The sequence below is a fragment of the Pelobates fuscus genome, chromosome 2 (genome assembly GCF_036172605.1).
Source record: "Pelobates fuscus isolate aPelFus1 chromosome 2, aPelFus1.pri, whole genome shotgun sequence".
NCBI classification, from domain to species: Eukaryota; Metazoa; Chordata; class Amphibia; order Anura; family Pelobatidae; genus Pelobates; species Pelobates fuscus.
Genome location: NC_086318.1, coordinates 374515360 through 374540574, shown reverse-complemented (window position 1 = coordinate 374540574; position 25215 = coordinate 374515360). Strand labels below are relative to the sequence as shown.

General features: G+C 42.6%; 1 protein-coding gene across 1 annotated transcript in view; it reads left to right on the top strand.

The window, feature by feature from the left end:
* The window catches only part of EFEMP1 (EGF containing fibulin extracellular matrix protein 1), a 97768-nt gene that overhangs the window by 14406 nt on the left and 58147 nt on the right, over positions 1–25215 (top strand). Inside the window, exon 2 of the mRNA XM_063443732.1 lies at positions 16162–16240. Coding sequence (XP_063299802.1) covers positions 16163–16240 — 78 coding nt within the window. The 5' untranslated portion in view covers position 16162. The remainder of the gene's footprint in view (positions 1–16161; positions 16241–25215) is intronic.

The window sequence follows — 25215 nt, the reverse complement described above, 5'->3', positions numbered from 1 at the left end:
CTTTGTTTATGAACCCTAGTCACACCTCCCTGCATGTGACTTGCACAGCCTTCCATAAACACTTCCTGTAAAGAGAGCCCTATTTAGGCTTTCTTTATTGCAAGTTCTGTTTAATTAAGATTTTCTTATCCCCTGCTATGTTAATAGCTTGCTAGACCCTGCAAGAGCCTCCTGTATATGATTAAAGTTCAATTTAGAGATTGAGATACAATTATTTAAGGTAAATTACATCTGTTTGAAAGTGAAACCAGTTTTTTTTTTCATGCAGGCTCTGTCAATCATAGCCAGGGGAGGTGTGGCTAGGGCTGCATAAACAGAAACAAAGTGATTTAACTCCTAAATGACAGCGAATTGAGCAGTGAAATTGCAGGGGAATGATCTATACCCTAAAACTACTTTATTTAGCTAAAGTAATTTAGGTGACTATAGTGTTCCTTGTGTAGTTCCAGTGTAACTAACACTTCTCTTCACAAATCCCCACCTTCCAATATGATCTTTATGTTCCATGCAGCCTCCCAACCTTCTGTTCTTATCACCTCCACCTCCCATTGGAATTATGCACCCATGACAAGGGTGTATACAATTGCGAATCTGTGCTTATGTCATGTTAATTTTTTATATTTCTAATACACAGCTTGCCTTTTATTGATATTATACTATACTATCTCGACAAATCAATCTCAATGAATGAAAATTAAATATAATAATAAGCCCCTTACTCTTCTAGTAAGTGTTAATGTTGATGTGGTCAAAGTATCATGAGCTATCAGTTTAAACAGACTTTTATCATTAAGCTCAATCACAACCGACTATTACAGAAACGTTCAACTTTTTTCATCTTTTCCTAAATTGAGAACAGCTCGATGACTGACAGAATAAAGAAAGACGATATTTCTAGATACAGAATTGCATTACTTTCCAAAAAGATTAAATACATAAATCATCAAAATATATTTGAATATATACAGATGTTATATTGCAAAATGTTGTATTGCAGCTTTGGTTTTTTTCATGGTTAACCGATTCAATGAGACAAGGTGATTTATATGTTTTCAATATAAAAGAACAGGCTTTTGATTGTCTTTGGTGACAAAGCAATTTTTTCCTCATAATAACTTTCTTTACAACTATTTTGAAGATTTATGGAGTTTAAAAATCATTGGCAAGAGTTTGTAAAAAAAGTGTTGATATTAAACTTATTTTCAGCATACAACAATAAAAAATAATAAAACACCAAAATAATCTGCAGTAGAATCTGAAGTGCTTTAACTAGTGTTTGAACATACCTTTTTCAAGCCAGTTTTATGAATGAGGAGTCACTGATTGGCTAAGAAAGTCTACTAATCACTCTGAGAAACCGGAAGGACGGAGATTCGTTGCTGGAACACAGACTTTGGGGTTAAACCGTCCGAGAATCGTTTAATCCCTTTAGGTGAGCCAGTGCCGGGGACCTAGTGGCATCTTAACAACTTAGTGTTGATAAAGTTGTTATGGTGTCCAGAGTGTTCCTTTAAATGATTATTCATTGAGGTCCAAATTAAAATCTGAATGGCAAAACAGACCCTAAAATTCCTGAATCGGAAAATGTATCTAGTGAAGTGTACCTCCTTTTTGGAGGAATGTGTGTCCAATAAGGTGCTAAGATCGAGGATAAATTAATTACAGCAGCTCAAAACACTTGTTTGGAAATACCCTCTTATCCACACCTGAAAAAGTCCAAAGTCTATAAGGCTGTACAAGTGAAGAACCTACACCTATAAGTGGAATGCTGAAAGAATGACACTTACCCCATACAACTTGATAGCAAGCTTGGTATGATACAAAAAATTGAAAAGACAATATAGTGCAGATGGTACTTCAAAATAGAATCAGATGGGGGGGGGGGGGGAGCTTAGCAGCTAAGCTGAGCAGTTGTGCCAAGTTTCAGCCCCTGCTCTAATTTACATAAATCGGGGGAAAACCCCCCAAAAACTGGCACAAAGCACACCGAAGCGGAGCTAGCAAGACGGGGACACCCGGGTAAACCCTCCAACACCGAAAACAAACGTGTGACCCATTGGAACCCTGCTCTGCAACCCTGAGGCCCACCGGAGATCGAGCTGGAGGAATACAGTGACATACAGCAGCGCATAAACGCAACCTTCGCCTGATTCTGGTCCAGGCTCAGAGAAAAGATGTAAACACCTTCAACAAAACCGCATACCCTACTATCCAAGGGAGAGGCACCCTGGAAGCATTTGGGGACGAAACGTAAGTGTGACACAACACGCGCCACCCATCGCCAGGCACCCCAAGCACCATCTAGCCTCACGAAAGATCCCCACTCACAGGCGCCCCAATCAGAATCCCCGGGCTCCCCGCCCGCACATAGGCATCAGATGCCCAAACGCACGAAACCGGGCTCACGGTCTGGGGGCCTGGAAAAGGCTTAAATCAGTACAGACTTGACCCTCAATAACACCGCAACCCACAGAATGGCGGCGCTCAACCAGGCAGAACCCAGGGACTGGTACGGAGCACGGAACTGGCGAGACACCACAGCCACACACCTGGACATCTCTGCCCACATACCACTCGAGACATACACAGGGCAAGGAGAACTTGCACAACACCGGGTCGCTGACCCTCCGATAGAGGGCATTGGCTGACGGAGCCTAAGACACCACATGAGTCTTCCCCCAGCCATACCAATTAAGTTGAATGCCTGTTTTATGTTTCTCTTTGATCTGCTTCCCCATATGTTTTGCATGCAACTCAACCAACGACCAGCTAGGTCCATACAGGACCGCACTTAGACACAGAACACAGCACAGCATTCCTATCTACACTATAGGAACTACCCTCACCGCGCCTGCTGTAGCCATACACTAGTACATATACTGATCCAGCACAACAACACGGTGGTCCTGACACCCCAAGCATCACATACAGTTGTTCGACAAAGCAAAATACCTCTCCCAGTCGCACCCGCTGATCAATCCTGGAAGCATTAGTTAAGCAACGTACCCCTCTTCAATAGCATAGTCAGACGATAAGCCCCACAACCGCACTAGCTCGCACACTGACTCTCAACACACTATTGTTCATCATTTCTTATTATAACTATAAAAATGTGCACAGTTATTCATGCCATGCATATGTCAATCTATGTCTCCTAAAACTCTGACAACAGCTGTTGTGGCATTGCTGGGATTATTGTTATGTATTATCTATGCACGAAAAAATAAATAATAAAAAAAAAAATCAGAATCAGATAAAATGGTGGTGAAGTGGAACGCTCACATTTAAAGGAGCCTGTATATGAACACTGGCTCCGTAATCAGGTGTGTATGCTTTTAAGGCAGCATCACACCTACAATAAACAATATGATGTATTTCAAAGAGAAAACATGGAGAAAAGGGAACAAATGTGCAGTTTGTTTCAAATGGTGTAAAGGTGAAAAAAAGTAAAATTCTCACCTTTTTCAGAGCCCTGTTATCCTGGCTCTGAGGAGTAGGAGCTATGTGCTAATATTTGAGGGGTTGGCACTTACAATAGGTAGATTCGGTAGGCTCCAGAGGACTATTTAAAATAATTACATTTATTAGTACGATGTAAACATATAACATATAGTATAAAATTTATATATATATAAAAGTCCTGGATAAGCCGAAACGCGTTTCACTCTTAAAGAGCTTCCTCAGTCAGCTGTCAAAATAGACACTTTTTAGACATAACCCACATTGTGTTTGGTAGTATCACAGCTATTCAATATTTGATGTCCTTGCCACACACATACTTTTACCATAGACTCTAATCCCTAAGAACACGTGAAGACAAACAGCAATTCAGATGTATTTTTAAGCATTTTAATACATTCTCTCCATAATGCTTGAAAGGGAGGAAAATCCACCCTAGAGTGTTTCATTAATCATCTTCTTAGAATTTGAAGCTATTCCTGCCAACAGATTTTTTTGATGTACATTGTTGCAATTTTCTGATTTATTAACTATTAACAGAGGGCACCACCATTGAAATGTTGCCAAGGTTAAATAGTTTTTTTTTTTCTTGCATATATTCTTTAATGTGGAAACATATTTTAAAATATAGCGATTTTCTGTGAATTCCAAAGCTTTGCAATATGTAGTTCTATGTCCCATTGAACTATTATTCTTTAACTTTTTTGAGTCGGTTTAAACAATAACTGTAGTTATTTTCAAGGTTCCTTTTATGAAGCAGTTCTTTCCTTTTAATATTCACTAGATCAGGGGTGCCGAAAAGGTAGATCTTCAGAATGTTTTAAAACTACAGCTTCCATGATGCTTTGTCATTCTAAAGCATTCTAAAAGCATGCAAAGGATCACAGGAGTTGTAGTTGTACAACAATAGCTAAACAACTTGATGTATGTGATGTATATTGAATCAATTCTAGTGTATGTTAGATCAGTTATAATTTCTGTGCTAGTACGTCAATATTTCTGCATGATATATGCAATGGGTATTCTGTGTATACAGTTAGCCAACCATCTGATGAACAGCCTTTATTTCTATACAACATAATATATGTAAAAGTCAATGTCTTTGAAAAGTGCAACATATGTGATTTGTGGGGAGGGGGAGGGGGGGGGGCATAATTGTAATGACATCCATGCTCTGCCCCTTTTTGACAGCACCAGAATGTGTCCACAGTACCAGATTGCACCCACAACACTTCCCACACCTTATAAATTCCAGTAATAATAATAATAATAATAATAAAGAGCCCTGGATGGGGGCCCTCTAACTTAGGCCATCTCAGCATCCATTAGAGAGTCCATTAGAGAATCTGTTATCCCTTCTTTAGAATGTTTTACCCCTCTTAGTGTATCTACCCCCCTTAGTTTACTTTATCCTCCATTTGTCCCCTTTGTATCTTACACCCCATTGTGTGTCTCCCCTTTGTCTCTTACTTCCCCCAGCCCCTTTGTGTGTCATTGTCCCATTCACCAATTCCTCTGTATGTCTCTTGATCTTCTTTCTAGCCCCTATGTGTCACTGTCCCCTTTTCCAGCTCCTCTATGTGTGTCATTGTCCCCTTCCTCAGGCCCACTGAGTGTCCCTGTCCCCATCCCCTCTGTGTGTCATTGTCTCCTTCTCCAGCCCCTCTGTGTGTCCCTGTACCCTTCCCAGCCACTCAGCTTTTGTCATTGTCCCTTTCCCAGCCCCTCAGTGTGTGTCGTTGACCTTTTACCCAGCCTCTTTGTGTGTTCCTATACCTTCCCAGTCCCTCAGTGTGTGCCATTGTCCCTTTCACCAGCCCCACTCTTTGTCATTGCCTTCTGCTCCATTCCCTGTGTTTCTGCTCTCCACACCTGCTAAATACATACACACAGACTGCTGAATACATGCACACACAAACTGCTGAGTACACAGACTGCTGAATACACACACACACACACACACAAACAGACTGCCAAATATACACACGCAGATTGCTGAATACACACAAAGACTGCTGAATACATACACTCAAAACTGAATACACACACAGACTGCTGAATACATACATTCACTGCTGAATACACACACACAGACTGCTCAGACTGCTAGATATACACACACAGACTGCTGAATACATACACTCACTGCTGAATACACAAACACACACAGCAAGCAGCCCTCTCTCATTCATTGGCAACACCAAGGATCCAGTCCCTGCTATAGGTTCAATATGACATTCTTCAAAGGCTAGGATATGGTTACAAGGTTATTAAAGGCTAGGATAAGAGAGAGAAGTTTGATAGGTCCTGCTAGAAAGACTACAGGCTTCTCATGACTCACAGCTGCAGTCTGGGAGCAAGACAACAGGTTTCTGACAATTTGAACATTAGGAAAGCGTATACTGCTATTTCTCAGTGTATTGTGTATGCTTTGTGCAGTCCCAAATACACTGTGGGGAGAAGTAATGCACTTAGTTAACCCTTTCGTGACTGTAGCCAATTCCCTTTTATCTCCATGCCTCACTTACCTAATCTGTAAACTGCCCCCTCATGCCTCACTTACCTGATCTGTAAACTGCCCCTCTCATGCCTCACTTACCTGATCTGTAAGCTGCCCCCCATGCTTCACTTACCTAATCTGTAGGTCTGCCCCCCCCCATGCCACACTTACCTGATCTGTAGGCTGCCCCCATGCCTCACTCACCTAATCTTTAGGCTGCCCCCCATGCCTCACTTACCTAATCTGTAGACTACCCCCCATGCCTAACTGTAGCGTTACTTACCTTATCCAGGGGCCGGCCGCAGTCCTCTCTTCGAGCCGCGCGCGGTCCTGCTGCTGCACGAGCCGCGCGCGGCTCATCCGACGGCTTCAATAGGAAGGTGGGCAGTGACCGCGAGAAGCGGTCACGTGTCCCGCCTGAATCTAAGGGCGCGCTGCGGTTATCGGGCGCGCTCTTAAAGAGAAAGTGGGAGCCTATATTGTCAAAAGGCTCCCATTGGTCCCTGTCATGCCACACTCCCCATACACTTACCTTTTGCCTGTCACGAGTCTTGCACTATTGAAGTCACCCCTTTGAATTCTATTAATGTTCCTACCACTCCTCCTTTGTCTACGGTTATACCCCCTCAGTACTTATTTCTCAAGACTGTCTTCGATAAAAGAGAGGCTGACAAATTACCGCCTCACAGACCCTATGATTGTGCTATCGATTTATTAATATAAACAATACAATCTACAAAAGGAAAAAATAGAGCAGCATAGTGTAATAAATTCAAAACACCAAAATTGCGCTACTTTAAATGCACTTACAGGATTAAAGTGCAAAACAGGCGTTTAGTAATCTCTGAAGACTTGACGGATTCTGTAGGTATTCTTTAGACCTTATGCAGAGGGAAAGAAACACACACCATAGTGTACCAATAAAATGTACAAAAATACAATTTATTAGATTGCACTCACAAAATGATGGTTGAAATCCAGCATATCTAACACTTCAGGATTCGCAGTGTCGACATCCTGCCTCTCAGAGTGTGTAGAAAAATCAGCCAGGTAAAACCATATAAAACAATTAAATCAAACAAAGTAAATAAATCAAAAATGAAATAAAATTAATTAAAAGTTCAAAAGGTACTGTTGTGGTCCTTCAGCCCTACGCGTTTCGTCCGAAAACGGACTTCCTCAGGGGAAAATAAAAGTCTAGTAGTGAAAGTTCCTTCTTCCGTCTTTTTAAATGTACTGATAAATATCCCGCCTTCTGAACAGCCAATCGTCATGCGTCAATGTGATATCCTGTCACCTGTATTCAATTTGCGTTCCAGACCTCTTTTTCGTCTCGGCGATACATAGAACTACTTCTCTGCACTTTAATCCCGTAAGTGCATTTAAAGTAGCGCAATTTTGGTGTTTTGAATTTATTACACTATGCTGCTCTATTTTTTCCTTTTGTAGATTGTATTGTTTATATTTATATTAAGAAGATCAGAAGGTTTTTCTTACAATCATACTATTGGTAAACTTATTTTATATATTTTTTACCTATCGGGGAGCACGTGTGTTATATATATTCCTTGTTCTATCGATTTATTGCCTGGCACTATACCTCCAAAGGGCAGGGTGTACCCTTTATCTGTTCAAGAAAACCGTGTCATGGAGAAGTATATTAGGGAATCACTAGACAAGGGGTTTATTAGGAGATCCTCTTCTCTGGCTGGAGTGGGGTTCTTCTTTGTATCAAAGAAAGAGGGTGATTTAAGACTGTGTATCGATTATAGAGGTCTAAACAAAATCACTATAAAAAATGCATACCCTATACCTTTAATTACAGAATTGTTTGACAGGCTGAAACATGCTACTGTATTCACTAAATTGGACCTCAGAGGTGCATACAATTTAATACGTATTAAGAAAGGTCACGAATGGAAGACTGCATTCAACACTAGATCCGGCCATTACGAATATAATGTTATGCCATTTGGTCTATGTAATGCCCCAGCAGTATTTCAAGAATTTATTAATGACGTCCTAAGAGACTTTATTCACACATTTGTAATTGTGTACTTGGACGACATATTAATATACTCTACTGATTTACACACTCATCACAGACATGTTACAACAGTTCTGAGGACCCTTCTTGCTAATGGTCTTTATTGTAAACTGGAAAAATGTCTATTTGACCAATCCGAAGTCCAGTTTTTGGGGTATTTGATTTCTGCTAAAGGTTTCGTATGGATCCTCAGAAGCTTTCTGCTGTCATAGAATGGCCTCTACCACAAGGTTTGAAAGCCATTCAGCGTTTTCTTGGATTCTCTAACTATTATAGGCGCTTTATTAAAGGTTTTTCCTCTATTGTAGCACCTATCACCCGTATGACAAAAAAGGATGGCAATACTCATGTATGGTCTACCGAGGCACTTCAGGCTTTTGAATTTCTTAAGACTACGTTCGCCTCTGCACCTATTTTACAGCATCCTGTCCCTTCACTGCCCTATATTCTCGAAGTTGATGCTTCCGATATCGGGGTAGGGGCTGTCTTATCCCAAAGAGAGTCGCCTGAAAAGCCATTGCATCCTTGTGGCTTCTTTTCTAAACAAATGTCCAAAGCAGAGAAGAATTATGATGTGGGTAATCGCGAACTCCTTGCTATTATTTTAGCACTTAAAGAATGGAGACATTTGTTAGAAGGAACTAAGGATCCCATCCTCATATTTACGGATCACAAGAACCTATCCTACCTTAGTGAGGCTAAAAGATTGTTTTCTAGGCAGGCTAGGTGGTCACTGTTTTTGTCTCATTTCAATTATATTATCACCTATAGGCCAGGTGATCGTAACACTAAAGCAGACGCTCTGTCCAGACAGTTTGAAACTGCTGACAAACAGGAGATTGATGTTACTCCTGTCATTCCCCCAGACAGAATAATATCTACTACTATTTTGTCTATTTCCTCGTCCCTCTTGCAGGCCATACAAGCAAAACAAAGCATGGCACCTAGCGAGAGGCCTAATGATAAACTGTTCGTTGATGTTCCCGAGAGACGGGATATTCTGTCATTGTATCATGACACTAAGACTGCTGGACATCCTGGTATTTCCAAAACGGTGTCAGCCGTTTCTCGGTATTTTTGGTGGGATTCCTTACGCAAGGATGTCACCGACTATATAGGTGCTTGTACTACTTGTGCCTGTATGAAATAGTCTCGTAGAGTTCCTTGTGGGCTGTTGCATCCATTACCCGTTCCCGAGAGACCTTGGTCTAACCTGTCAATGGATTTTATTGTTGAATTACCCCCTTCGAATGGTAACACAGTCATCCTGATGATAGTTGATCGGTTTTCCAAAATGGCTCACTTTATGTCTCTTCACAAGTTGCCCACATCCAGGGAACTGGCTCTTATCTTCGCTAGAGAAGTATTTTGGTTACATGGTATTCCCGTATCTATTGTGTCCGATAGGGGTAGCCAATTTATTTCCAAGTTCTGGAAAGCCTTTTGTTCGAAAATGGGTATTTCTCTCTCATTTTCTTCCGCTTACCATCCCCAGTCTAATGGAGCTGCTGAACGTGCCAACCAGTCTCTGGAGCAGTACCTTCGTTGTTTTGTGTCTCACCATCAGGACAATTGGTCTGACCTGCTTCCTTGGGCTGAATTTGCTCGGAATAATGCCACTCATGATTCTTCCGGCAAAAGCCCTTTTTACGTTGTCTATGGCCAGCATCCCGTTGTTCTTCCGGCTGCATTCTCCTCACAGGGCATGCCAGTTCTGGATGAGCATTTGGCTGGTTTGCGTAATACTTGGGAGCAGGTTCAGCGTTCTTTGGTGGATTCCGCTGCTCGCCAGAAGGCTCAGGCTGACAAGCATCGCAGGGCGGCTCCTTCTTATGTTGTGGGGGACAGGGTTTTGCTTTCCACGCGGAATATTCGCCTCCGGGTGCCTCCCTTCTATGAAATTGGCTCCCCGCTTCATTGGTCCTTATCGTATTCTACATAAGGTTAATCCTGTTTCGTATGCCTTGGGTCTGCCTAAGAATCTGCATATTCCTAATGTCTTTCACACCTCATTGTTGAAGCCTTACGTACGCAACCGCTATACCCGGCATACTCCTCCTCCCCCTCCTGTCTCTGTGGAGGGTCACGAGGAATTCAAAGTGCCTGCTGTTCTTGACTCTCGTTTCCTTAGGGGTCGACTTCAGTACTTGGTACATTGGAAGGGTTATGGGCCTGAGGAGCGCAGTTGGATTTCAGCTGATGCTGTTCATGCTCCCCGCCTTGTGCGTTCTTTCCATTCTCGTTTTCCTGCCAGACCTGGTCCTACCCACCCGGAGGGCGTGTCCTTGGGGGGGGGGGAGGTACTGTAGCGTTACTTAACTTATCCAGGGGCCGGCCGAGGTCCTCTCTTCGAGCCGCGCGCGGTCCTGCTGCTGCACAAGCCGCGCGCGGCTCATCCGACGGCTTCAATAGAAAGGCGGGCAGTGACCGCAAGAAGCGGTCATGTGTTGCTCCCCTGCGGTTTCAATCAGTCAGAGAGAAGCAGGGATAGATGCAGCTTCCTATCCCTGTCTCTCGACATACACAGCGCCACCTACTGGCCGGCGTCGGTATTGCACTGTATTTTCAATTTCACACGAAAATCAGCAGAACAGGCTGAAAAATGCAGGGGGGGGCAAGTGCCCCCCCTGCGGACGCCCATGATAACTACTCACCTTGTTCAGAGCCTGAGATACATGGCTCTGCCATGTATTAGCTGATGTGCCAGTAACAGGAGGGCACAGCCCATCTTGGAAGCAGATGAATATGGAGGCCAAAGGACTTTATATATCAAAATAAAACAATGTATTACTACATTAAAAAATAATTTAAAAAAAAACACACATTAAAAGCAAAAAAGTGCCTAATAAGGGTGTCCACAGGCTCTCCTTTAGATACAAGATGTGTTTCGCCAAACTAATGGGCTTTCTCAGTCATTCGGTCATTCCGACTGAGACATTTTACTCTAAGCGCCTTTTGTTTTCCGCAGAGCCCTTTTGTATATTTACACATTGATGTACGAAGTAGACTTGTGCACAAATTCCTTTCAGCAATGTTGAACAAATCAAATGCCTGTTAATCAATAAACAAACAAATCAATTAGTTAAGAAATTCTAAACAAATCAATCTTTCCATCTATCGATTACCAGGTATTTGATTCTTTCAATACAGCTGAAAGTAATTTGTGCACAAGTCTAGTGAGAACTGCTTATTGGTCGTTAATGTGGTACCACACATACAGCCCAGGGACCATAATGCAGCTCAATTAGTTATTCAGTAAGGCCATTTTTGCCAAACTGAAAACATAGCTGACTTGGGCATTGGTTAAAGCTTTAATTTCTTTTAAATTCCTAATAATTCACAGTTTAATTAATAAACCTGTATGCCAAAAAGCTGAAATTTTCTCTGAGGAAAGTTCAGTGTCTGCATGCAGAGGGAGGAGATACTGAATGCTTGGATGCATTTTAGGCAGCCATGACCCAGGAAGGATCTCGAACAGCCATCTGAGGAGTGGCCAGTGAAGTTATCACTAGGCTGTAATGTAAACACTGCATTTTCTCTGAAAAGACAGTGTTTACAGCAAAAAGCCTCAAAGTAATGATTCTACTCACCAGAACAAATGCAATATGCTGTAGTTGTTCTGGTGACTATAGTGTCCCTTGAAGCCAGTGATGGCTGGTTAAATTGTAAGATGGTGGGACACCAGACTCCACCCTATTAATTTGAGGTGGTACATCTGATATTGCTCTCCAGAAGAGTACAGTTCTAGGAACACCTTAGATACTCGCAGAACCCTCAGAATCCCAGGCCTCTGGTAGAGGAACCGAGAATGAGGAATATATACCACCCAGAAGGGGTGAAAATATACATTTTATATGTATATATATATATTTGTAAATTCCTTTGCTTAATCAGACCTCAGGTAGACACTGAAGCTATTAGGGAAGAGAAAAGGATAATATTATAGACTTACATTTGATCTTTCTGTGCTTCTGTCTTACTTCCAAAATGGCTGCTTGCTTCTCTCTCCCCCATGCAGACTGTTACTCCACCCCCTGGTACTATCAGCCAATGATGGCCCCTGAATAGAGAGGTCAATAGCTGCCCTCTACCCATGGCCAATTGGCTCTGCTCCCCAAATTGCAACTCAGAGGGAGGCCCCAGAAATCCATTCTTAAAAGGAGATTATAGAGGAGTGAAATAAGTATATAGATGTGAACTAAATAAGCCCTAAAGACAAATCCGGTCATAAAGACAAAAAAAAGACAAATAAATAAAGTATGTACAAATAACTAATACCACTATATATCCAAGGTAAGGACAAGAAAAAATCACTGCTAAATAAAAATTGTCCAGTAGCCATATTTGAAAATAGAATAAAAAGAACGCCCATGACGTCGTTTCGGTGCTTGTATGCTGCACCTTCGTCAGGGGCTATTGGCCCCTGACGAAGGTGCAGCATACAAGCACCGAAACGCGCGTCATGGGCGTTCTTTTTATTCTATTTTCAAATATGGCTACTGGACAATTTTTGATCTAAGCACTCTTTAGCTCAAATATGATTTGAAATACTATATATTTCTTTTATTCTATTTTTCTACCACTATGCCTGTCTAGATAGTTTTACAGGGAGAGAGGCTTTATAATTTATACCATCAGTTTATTTTGAACTGACTTTTCTACTATATACTCCTCTTCCCTTTTCTATCTGCACTTAGGGACCCTATCTCTCATTACTAACCCATTTGGAGGACTACATAGTGGGTCTCTCTGTACTCTGCATAATTGTACTTGGAGTCTCAGTACTCCCTATGGTTCTAGCCAGTCTCTTGGATAAGGCTTGATTAGATATATAGGGGTCACTGCTGGGATTGACTCATGTTTTAGCCTGTTCCTTAATAAAGCTTTATTCCAGTATAGTATATCCCTTTACTTATTTAGTAGTGATTTTTTCTTGTCCTTACCTTGGAGATATAGTGGTATTAGTTATTTGTACATACTTTATTTCTTTATCTTTTTTTTGTCTTTATGACCTCATTTGTCTTTAGGGCTTATTTAGTTCACATCTATATACTTATTTCACTCCTACATGGCTACATGTATATCCAGGTGATGCAGAGGGTCTCACACTTTGTTTCATATTGAGACCTTTATAGCATCTTTCTCCTTTATCATTTTTTACTAATATAAGGGTTAAGCCCCTGGAGACCCCTAGAGTCTCCGTGCGGTACACAGGACTGTGAGTACAGACCGGCACTTTCCTTCTAGGATTCAGTGCTTTGGTCTGTTTCTCGCTATCTTGTTTCTATTTCTATTAAAAGGAGATTAGACATGTACTAAAGAAACCTGCAGATTTGACATGCCTAGTTGCTCTCGAGAAAGCTTCTCGATATTCGGTGTGAGGGTGGACACAACTATTCCCAACCCCACTTTTATAAAGTTTAGCAGTTTTCTACAGGCAAAAATATATGACATGACTAGGGAATCCATTACTATTATGAGAAAACAAATAACGTCTCTTTGGACATATGGTTTAATTATTATTTTTTTTTTTATTATTTTTTTTTTTATTCTTTATTTTTGTTGTGCATATATTTATCACAGGCAGGTTAGAGGTGCCCCAAAAGCAGTCCTCCAACTTTTTCCCACGCTTAACATGCGGGGCACAGTATGAACAGGCACATTTTTAATAATAAGTAGTAACAGTCGCTTGAGTAGGTAGCTATATGGTGAGTTTAGGCTAGATCTATGCATTGGCTATGCTTTTGATATCTAAACAGTATTGGCTTACAACATACATTGTGAGAACAATCCAAAGCGTTATAGTTAAGCATGCAGAGAATATACAAGCTATGCAAACCAACCCAAAAGTAAACAACACAAGAGCAGCGTCCGCATTGAGATTATACTTCGCTTGTTTAAAATGTCCACCCCATGTTGGTCTCATGTCTGCTCGGCGATGGTCCGCGTCGGCATGCTGGGCAGCCCGTCAGTGTGCATTGCAGTGCAGCTTGCCACAATGGGGTGAAAGGTTGATGACTCTAGCGATAGTGATAGTCCCATTGGGTGTTCGTGTAGGGAGGTGATGTTTCCTTCTTGGGGCATTTGTTGCCCAGACTGGTGCCTGTCTTGGATAAGAGGAGAGTCCCAGCATGGTGGCTTTAGGTCATCAGGTCTTTTGTTTCCGCTCCCCTGCTGGAGGCTGAGTGGCATGGCAGGGTAGTCCAAGGCCTTGTTTCATGTCCCATTTTGGCTGACTTGTGAAGCTTCGGCACTTAATCGCCAGTTCCCGCTCATTCTGAGTCAGCTATCTGCCTGTGTGGTATCAGGATAGGAGGTTGTGTCCGGCCGTTCTCGTGCCAGAGTTGCCTGCCATGTGGTCTCCGCCATTTTGAGAGCCGGCTTATGCCATTTTCTTGGCGTTCTGATGGGTCACAGGGTGGGGGCCGGGATCACCCCCGCCGGCCCAGAGGGGGGGAACAGGGCCGGACCCGCCTAGCCCCTCGGTTCTTCCGCACCGCTGGTGGTCAGGATAGCTGGGCAGCGGCCGTCCACCCCACTCACCGCCCGAGCGGTCTCCATCATGCTTGACGGGGATCGCCCCGCCGAGGGACTAAAACCTTGCGGCAAGCCTCTCCTCGGGACCAGGGCTGCTTCTAGCACCGGGGCACAGCTGCCAGTTGTCGGTTAAGGATGTTGCCGGTTTTTAGGGGCTAAAATTGGGTAGCTGTTCAGGAGCTATTCCACGGTGCGTCCGCTCAGCATGGCGGTCCGGCCCCGCCCCCTCTAATTTTATTATTTTACTTAAGCAGTGAAACATATGATCTAAAAAGCTACACAAAATTTTCTGATGGGGGATTCAACTCCCCTTTTTTAACAGTGTCACCTAGGGGTATGCAATAAAACTGGATGTAAATATAATAAGGGTATAATTGTAGATTATGCTAGCTTTGGTGTACCTATAATCTTAATTTTATTAATGACAGGAGGTGAATATTTGCTTAAGTCTTTCTTTACTAGAACTCCAACGCAGCACATTAACACAGAGGGTAAACAACCAATCAGAAAAAAGTAAGGTACAATAAAACTCCATTCTCCACAAACTACTTCCTCTTTCAAGCTGCGACTTAACATAACACAGTCAGAAAACAATGGAAAATAACTTGGGAAAAACAACTAATCCCAACAATATCCTTCAGCCAAGAGGAAATTTCAAGCGTGGAACCATAAACTAAACTTTAAGCTGAAACGAGATAAGTAGAATCGAAAGAAATGATTAGCCACGAAATGTACAGAGAAAAAAACATGTAGCCACCCAGTGCAAAATCAGGCAATACTTTAATATATATAGATCCCAACCCTAACCTGTAAGAGAAACAGTGTGATAACAACTGACCGGAATTAAGAAACATCTGAAGAGCTGTATACTTACCTAGTATACCCAAATAACTCTTGACAACATTACCAAAACAAGGGTAGGGGAGACAAATAGGTGGGAAATATTCACCTCCTGTCATTAATAAAATTAAGATTATAGGTACACTAAAGCTAGTATAATCTATAATTTTATAACATGACAGGAGGCTTCATATTTGCTATTTCAACGCTCAGCCAAAAAAGCAAAAGATGCATTTTCCGCCAGCCTGAAATAATACTGTCGAAAGGTGTCCTCTCGAGACCAGTCTGCCGAACTAAGTATGTTGTGAAGAGCCCGCCTAGACGGCGACCCCCGCTGTTGTTTTCACACCTTTCCATATCCTTTGATGTCTTTCTCTTTGCTCTATCACTATATGTATCCTTCTCTTCAAGTCAATTTCCCCATCTTTATTCATGTTTGTCCCGGAATTCAACCCATCTACCAGGTTACCAAGGAAGATACAATTAAGTTTTAGGTATGCACCACGTACCATGTCTGAGCTCTGGGAAGAACGCTGCAAGGAATAATATTTTCATTATCATCTATTAAGTATTCTGGAGTTCTATTTCACCCTCATTAAATCCATTCTGCCACACTGCCACAGCATAATTAAATTCCCGTATTCAGCCAAGTCAATCCCCCTTGCATATCTCTCAACTATATTAATTGTGTTTCTTACCCTGCTCTCATTCATTAGACATGCAGAAGGGGTTTTCTTAGGAAAAACTAATTTGTTTTGTTGTTGTTTTTTTATTTCAGCATGTGGAGGATACTCTTTTTTGCCACTTTGATTCAGAAACTATCCGCTCAAGACACTGACGATTCAATAACTTTCACGGTAAGAAGCCTGTACAGTCTACATGATAATAGATTTTGCAACCTGTTTTAAACAACCATATTCTCACAGTATTCACTAATAGTTCTATGCTATTTGTATGGATAAAAAAATATTGCCTGAAATATTGACCCAATTTATGGGGACAAGGTGGGCATCAAATACAACTTTAATGCATTTGATAGATTCAGACCTCATTAACATGCTGTATTTTTGCATGCTCAAAACCTTACAGTTTTTTCACAAACAAATACAGGTTTTGCCGAATGCTGTACCATAATTATGCCTCTTAAGCCATGCCCCTCGTGCCAGAAATAATTAATTTTCAAATATATGCACACAATCTCACCCTCAACACTGAGCTAACTGTTTGTAAATTTAGAACCTTGCTGCGGACAGTCAGAAAAACTATAGACAGGTAGTGACATCCTTAATATATGTCTCCCTGGGTGTCCTCTCCTTTGTTGTTCAGATCATTCAATAATGTCCGCGGCTCGGTTTGTGCGTACATTTGAAAAGGAAGTATTTTATTGGCGTGAGTGGGTGTGGCTAAGGAGGCCAGCTTATGGTGAAGCATTTCTGCAAAACATTTATTTTATGCAAAAATTATAAAGATTTAAGCATGCAAAGATGATAAAGATGATGCCAATGTGCAGCCAATCAGCATACATTGTTAAGCCATAATAAATAAAGGACCTGCTGAATACACAGTTAAAAATAAATCTCTATAATATCAGAAGAGAATAAAACAATTCAGACTCTAGTGAGACATTTGTGAATAGTTTAATGTATGAGAAAATTGCACATTAGTTTTAAAAGGGACACTCTGAGCACCAACATTACTTAAGTGCATTTGATAGGTGTTGGCCTCATAGTAATGCTGAGTTTTCCACCCCCTTTGCTAAGCCTCCCATTTTCACTGAATATTCACAGAATATCTAATATTGTAGCCAATAAAAGATCAATATGAGCTGCTGACATGATCTACATCCAATAACAAGGGGAAAAGTAACAAATAATAAGAGGGCAGTGATTGGCTATGGGGTGAAGTGATGTAATCAGTTCAGCTTACATATATCTCTGTGACTGAACTGAGTGCGTACTTAAAAAAGCACTCCATACCCAAAGAGCACTTCATACTGCTGAACTGCTATATGGCTATGGAGTATTCCCATTTATAAAAGTGCCAATTTCATTGTGAAATTAGCTCTTTTAGATTTCAAAATAGAAACACCTCCCCAGCTGTTAATCAAAAATTCCTATTTACTTCCTCCTTCTGTTAGCTCCAATGACAGAAGTAGCTGGCACGTTCTTATAGAGTCCCTGCTTCCATGCCCTTTTTTGGCTTTTTTAGTTTAAATAGCCACGTGCATTTTTAAGCTTGAGGGCGTGTTTGAGTGCGCGCGTCCATTAGCAAGTGTTCGGGACCAGGCACAGGAAGGGAGGGGAAAGGGCGTAGACACAATGAGCAGCTTGAGAGGGAATCAGACATGCTGAGGGTCTGGCAGTGGAATGAGATGCTGAGGAGCTGGAGAGGGAATGAGACATGCTGAGGGGCTGTAGAGGGAATGAGACATGCTGAGGGGCTGGCAGTGGAATGAGACGCTGAGGAGCTGGAGAGGGAATGAGACATGCTGAGGGTCTGGCAGTGGAATTAGACACTGAGGGGCTGGAGAGGGAATGAGACATGCTGAGGGGCTGGCAGTGGAATGAGACACTGAGGGGCTGGAGAGGGAATGAGACATGCTGAGGGGCTGGCAGTGGAATGAGACGCTGAGGAGCTGGAGAGGGAATGAGACATGCTGAGGGGCTGGCAGTGGAATGAGACGCTGAGGGGCTGGAGAGGGAATGAGACATACTGAGGGGCTGGCAGTGGAATGAGACACTGAGGGGCTGGAGAGGGAATGAGACATGCTGAGGGGCTGGCAGTGGAATGAGACACTGAGGGGCTGGAGAGAGAATGAGACATGCTGAGGGGCTGGCAGTGGAATGAGACACTGAAGGACTGGAGAGGGAATGATACATGATTAGGGGCTGTGGTTGGGATGAGATACGTTGAGGGACTGTAGAGGAAATGAGACACTGAGGGGCTGGAGAGGGAATGAGACATGCTGAGGGGCTGGCAGTGGAATGAGACACTGAGGGGCTGGAGAGGGAATGAGACATACTGAGGGGCTGGCAGTGGAATGAGACACTAAGGGGCTGGAGAGGGAATGAGACATGCTGCGGGGCTGGCAGTGGAATGAGACACTGAAGGACTGGAGAGGGAATGATACATGATTAGGGGCTGTGGTTGGGATGAGATACGTTGAGGGACTGTAGAGGAAATGAGACACTGAGGGGCTGGAGAGGGAATGAGACATGCTGAGGGGCTGGCAGTGGAATGAGACACTGAGGGGCTGGAGAGGGAATGAGACATACTGAGGGGCTGGCAGTGGAATGAGACACTGAGGGGCTGGAGAGAGAATGAGACATGCTGAGGGGCTGGCAGTGGAATGAGACACTGAAGGACTGGAGAGGGAATGAGACATGATTAGGGGCTGTGGTTGGGATGAGATACGTTGAGGGACTGTAGAGGAAATGAGATACTGAGGGGCTGGAGGGGGAATGAGACATGCTGAGGGTCTGGCAGTGGAATGAAACACTGAGGGGCTGGAGAGGGAATGAGACATGCTGAGGGGCTGAGGGGAATAAGACACCATGAGGGGGGGATTTAAAAAAAATAAAAAATTTCAAGTGTGGAGTGGTCCTTTAAAGGAACACTGTAGGCACTATAGCAATTTCATTTTATTGAAATGTTTATAGTGCCTTAAGTCATACTCATTGACCTACCTCCACCTCCCACCCCACAAAAAAACAACTTGTATTTGAATAATTAGATGGCTTGGAAGCTAGGCTCCTTCCTTGATCACATACCATAAGATACAGTGACATCTCATGCACATGCGCATGTACAGTGCCATCAAGGTCTGCCTTGGAGAATCAATGATTCTCTATGGCAGAATATTAGGAGCATCGCTACTAGATTAGTAGCATTGGATTAGACCATCCAGGAGGCACGCATCGAGGATGACATCACTCGAGGTGGAAGATGTAGAACACTCGAGAAAATTCCTTCATTTGTTTTCTTTCTTTCTTTCTTTTTTGTAATTTTTTTTTTCATTACATCTGGGGGCCCATGAGCTAATTAGGGACATCAGGACTGCATTGTTAGGAATAAAGATATGTATTCCTAACACAACAGTGATCCTATAAAGTATGTCTAATAAGGAAAGATGTTTGTTGAAAGATGGTGCATAGTTAAGCGTTGGGATTTTGCCATACAAAGCTGCAAAAATATTCAGATAATCTTATTCATTATATACGTTCGCAATCAAAATGTCAAACCCAAGGCTAAAATAGTAGGAGCTTTATTTCAACTCATGGTAATCATAACAAAAGCATATAAGGGTGCTGATATTTCTAATGGAACTGATATTACAACTTCAATTAAATTACTTTTATTCTGTCAAAAAGCTCGTATTATTTGAAAACAGCTCTCTCAGCCCATCACTGCTGTCTAAATAGGATAGAATTGATAAAGCAGAAGGATACATTTTATATAAGCAATTCAGTTGAAGAAGGGGCTGTCTTTGGTGATTGGGAGAGCCCTTTTTTTTGTCAAACCATCTATTTTTTTTTAGTAAAAAATACTTTATTCCAGGACTTTGAAGACTTTACAAATATTGGAAATCATTTTAAATCATGACTGAATGGTAAAGGTTCCACTATAAGGCAGGTAGATTTGCTTTTACAATTACTTATAAAAATTAAGTAGAAATGTTATCCTTGACAACATAATGTGCAGTACCTTTCTACATACCCAAGCATCTTCCTTAATCTGGAACCTGGTAGATATTAAAGGACCACTATAGTGCTAGGAAAACATACTCGTTTTCCTGGCACTATAGTGCCCTGAGGGTGCCCTCACCCTCAGGGTCCCACTCCCGATGCGCTGAAGGGGGAGGAAGAGGGTTAATTCCTTACCACTTTTCCAGCGCCGGGCTCCCTCGGCGCTGGGACTCTCCTCCCTCTTCTTCCGTCATCGGCTGAATGCGCATGCGTGGCATTCAGTCAGTCCATAGGAAAGCATTCTCAATGCTTTCCTATGGACGCTGGCGTCTTCTCACTGTGAAAATCACAGTGAGAAGCGCGGAAGCGCCTCTAGCGGCTGTCAATGAGACAGCCACTAGAGGCTGGATTAACCCATAGGTAAACATAGCAGTTTCTATGAAACTGCTATGTTTACAGCAGAAAGGGGTAATCCTAGATGGACCAGGCACCCAGACCACTTCATTAAGCTGAAGTGGTCTGGGTGCCTATAGTGGTCCTTTAAGTGATTTACAGTAAACTAAAAAACAAATCAAACAAATGAAGTGTTAAGGTAAACATAAGTGGAAAAGTATGTACTATTAGCATTGTTTTAGTGATGCTGCGAATGTTGCTGTATGTGGCAGAATTAGACCAACGGTAACAATGGCAACTTTTGGAATGTTGCAGCTAATGAAAAAAGGTTAGAGTAAAGTTATGGTTACGGGAGAGTTAAAGATATGGTGAGATTTGTGGTAGGTTAAGACTAAGGTGCTTGTTAGGGTTAGAGGACTTCTTAGAATTAGGCACATTCATGCTATTGGAATTACGAAGATTCACCAATCGGCTGGATGTTATCTATTAAGAAGTGTGCAGCTAGCTTACTGTAACTAAAAAGTAGTGACAGGAAAGCCATTGCTGCCCAAACACAAAAAAGGACCCATCCCATGGCAAGGCCCATCCCATGGAAGTAAGACTTGCCTTTCAGAGGCAACCAATCAGAGAGCTCTACTGAGATTTCAAAGTGTGGGGGAATCTTTATATAGGCTTTTCCCACTTTGAAGCCTATTCTGTGAAAAGCCCTTGAGAGTCTCACTTGGATTTTTTATTTTTTTGTAAATAACATTTTTATTGGTTCAGCCATTCATGCTTGATGTGCTGAGAAGCTGAGGACTTGCAGGTCCCGTATTTTCGCGTTATACATATTTTAATTATCTCAATACCTCAAATTGTTGGTAGCACCTCCGTTAGTATGCGTAGGTACTTATGACATAACATATATACAATTAAGCTGTTGGATCCGCAGGTCCGCAGGGAAGTAGTGTGGGTCACGTAGGTATCTGGAATACTGCTTGAGCTCTAGGCTCCGTGGTTTGCTAGCAGATCTAGGTACTTGGGTAGTGTGGGCATTACTATAGGTTTACTAAAACACACAAGTAATGTTATGGCGCTGGTTCAATTAATGATAAATATATAATAAGCAGCACTATATACAGTGAACAAGCTCAATCACATGTGACCATACAAAAATAAATACATAAAGTGCGCTGTGCCTTTAAGACCAACAAATCTTGAAATAAAGTGAGAATAATATGTGTAATATTATATAACACAGAAAGTGATCAAGTGCATATGTGCAAAATCACACTTAAAAATGTGTGCAAATATTCTGCAAAAATAGTGAATTTTAAACCACACTTTGGAATATACCTTTGAACTTGTATATCAGTATTCGAATTTAAATCTTAAAAAAGGCGAAATACACAATCATAGGACAGTATGTTTGATAAATAAATGTATAAAATATGGGAAAAAAAACACTCACAAGGGTAGAGCAATTTAGTCTGCTCTGAACTTAGATGGCATCTTGTGCAACATATGCAAACTGGAAGCTGTGGTGACGGTAGAAATCTTTATTGGTATTCACAGAATAAAAAACGCTTTCCAGGCTGTAAATTCCCTTGATGTAATGCTTCCTCCGTGTAGTAATGAGCTTTTAGGCTCCTCTGGTCCTGCGCCGGCGTTTTACAGGACACTGAGTGCCGAACATAGTCTCTCTCAGTCTACACTTCCGGGAGGCGGGGCTTGCGGCCGTTGAGCGTAACGACGTGATTACGTCACAACGTGATGACGCGTTTCGCCGATATAGTCAGCTTCATCACATCTGCCCACAGTTCACCACAGTCTTAATTTAAGTCCCATTGAGGGGCGTGATCGCCCAAAAGAGTCTCTCCAATTGGCTATAACTTTATATCTGATTTGCATACATAATTATTATTATTATTATTTTATTATTTATATAGCGCCAACAAATTCCGTAGCGCTGTACAATCGGTGGACTAACAGACATATAATTGAGATCAGACCACTGGACGTACAGGAACAGAGGCAGTTGAGGGCCCTGCTCAATGAGCTTACATGCTAGAGGGAGTGGGGTATAGTGACACAAAGGGTTAGAGTAGGGGAATTAAATAGTTTGTTAGAGAAGGGTTTATTGAGTGCTTGGTAGGTCATTTTTGACAGTTGCAGGAAAGAAGTCATGGGGTGGGGGATGAGAAGCCTGCTGACAGATTAATTGATTTAATGAAGAAACGCTTTAATGAAGAAGTGAGTTTTCAAAGATTTTTTGAAGGAGTGGAGGCTGGGTGAAAGTCTGATTGAGGAGGGAAGGGAGTTCCACAGAATAGGTGCAGCCCTAGAGAAGTCTTGAAGGCGAGCGTCAGAGGTGGGGATCCGGGCAGAGGATAGGCGTAGGTCTTGGGCTGAGCGCAGCGGTCTCGACGGGACATACTTGTGTATGAGGGAGGATAGGTATGTTGGAGCAGCATTATGTAGGGATTTGTAAGCAAGCGCCAGAATTTTGAATTGGGCCCTATATCTAATTGGAAGCCAATGCAGGGACTGACAGAGCGTGGAGGCGTGGGAGGTGTGACGGGACAGGAAAATAAGCCTCGCAGCCACATTCCTTATAGATTGCAGTGTTGCAAGCTGGGAACATGTAAGACCGGTGAGAAGGGGATTGCAGTAGTCGAGGCGAGAGAGAACAACAGCATGAACCAGTATCTTAGCCGCGTCCGGCGTTAGATATGGGCGGATGCGCGCTATGTTCTTGAGTTGGAAGCGACAGGATTTGACTATCGATTGGACATGGGGAGTAACCCCTTAAGGGCACATGACATGTGTGACACGTCATGATTCCCTTTTATTCCAAAAGTTTGGTCCTTAAGGGTGTAAAAGAGAGGTCAGAATCGAAAAGAACCCCTAGGCAGCGAGCCTGTGAGGTAGAGGTGATAGTAGCGCCGTTGACTTGGATGGAGACAGACACAGGAGTAGCAGCACTTGAGGGAGGAAAAACTAGAAGTCCTGTTTTGGACAGGTTGAGTTTAAGGAAGTGAGCAGCCATTCAGTTGGAAATAGCAGAGAGGCAGTCAGAAACACGAGTCAAGGTGGGATTTGTGTGTCATCTGCATATAAATGATATTGGAAGCCAAAGGAGCTGATGAGTTTCCCAAGGGAGGCAGTATAGATAGAGAACAATAGAGGGCCGAGGACAGAACCTTGGGGGACGCCGACAGAGAGGGGTTGGGGAGAAGAGGCAGAACCAGAGAAATAAACACTGGAAGAGCGCTGGGAGAGGTAGGAGGAGCACCAGGAGAGAGAAGTATCCCGTAGACCAAAGTTACGAAGAATGTGAAGAAGCTGTTGATGATCAACAGTGTCAAAGGCGGCAGAAAGATCAAGGAGGATTAGGATAGAGTATTTGGCCGTGAGATTTAGCAGCAAATAAGTAGTTGGATACTTTGGTCACAGCAGTTTCGACAGAGTGACCAGCGCAGAATCCAGACTGAAGGGGGTCAAGCAGAGAGTTGGATTCGAGAAAGTCCATCAATCTGACGTACACAACTCTCTCAAGGATCTTGGAGGCATATGGCAGTAGCGAGATAGGGCGGTAGTTGGATGGGGAGTTGGGATGAAGGTTGGGCTTTTTCAGAATCGGGGTTACGGTTGCATGTTTGAAGGGTGAGGGAAATGTGCCAGAGGAAAGGGAGATATTGAAAATGCTAGCGAGAGGAAGAGCAAGAGAGGGAGACAAAGTGCGGATGAGATGCGAGGGAATAGGATCGAGGGAGCAAGTGGTGGGGCGGGAGGACAGGAGCAGAGCAGAAACCTCTTGTGCTGTAGCAGGTGCAAATGTGCATAGGATGGCAGGGGGAGTGGGGTTGGGTGATGTAATGATAGGGGTAGGAGAGAGATTAGAGATCTCTTTCCAGATTGTAGCGATCTTCTCAGTGCAATGAGATGCAAAGTTTGTGGCGGACAAGGTGGTGGAAGGAGGGGGAGTCACAGGGTGAAGAAGAGCATCAAACGTGTGAAACAAGTGTTTGGGTTGATGGGACAGTGTGCTTATGAGGGTGTTGAAGTAGTTTACTTTTGCAGAGGAAAGAGCCATGCTGTAGGAGCGCAGCATAAATTTATAGTGGACAAAGTCAGATGCAGAGTGAGACTTTCTCCAGCAGCGTTAAGCAGTTCTGGAGCATTTTTGGAGGTAACGGGTCAGCTTAGTGTGCCAGGGTTGTAGTTGGGACCGCTTGCTGCGTTTAACTGTAGGAGGTACCATGATGTCAAGTTGAGAGGAGAGAGTGAGTTGTAGAGTGAGGTTGCAGAGTTAGGGCAGTTGAGATTTGAGATGGGTAAAAGGAGTGCTTGGAGTTTGGTGGAGAAGTGCTGGAGATCGAGGGAGTTGAGGTTTCTGTGAGGTTGGAGAGTTGATGGTGGTGAAATTTTGGTATGGGGTATGCAGATGTTACATAGTTACATAGTTGCATAGCTGAAAAGAGACTTGCGTCCATCAAGTTCAGCCTTCCTCATATATGCTTTTGCTGTTGATCCAAAAGAAGGCAAAAAACCCAGTCTGAAGCGCTTCCAATTTTGCAACAAACTAGGAAAAAATTCCTTCTTGACCCCAAAATAGCAGTCAGATGTCTCCTTGGATCAAGCAGCTATTACCACACTAATTAGAAATTGTATCCCTGTATGTTATGTTTTTGCAAGTATTTATCCAATTGCAATTTAAACATCTGTATAGACTCTGACAAAACCACCTCTTCCGTCAATGAATTCCATATCCT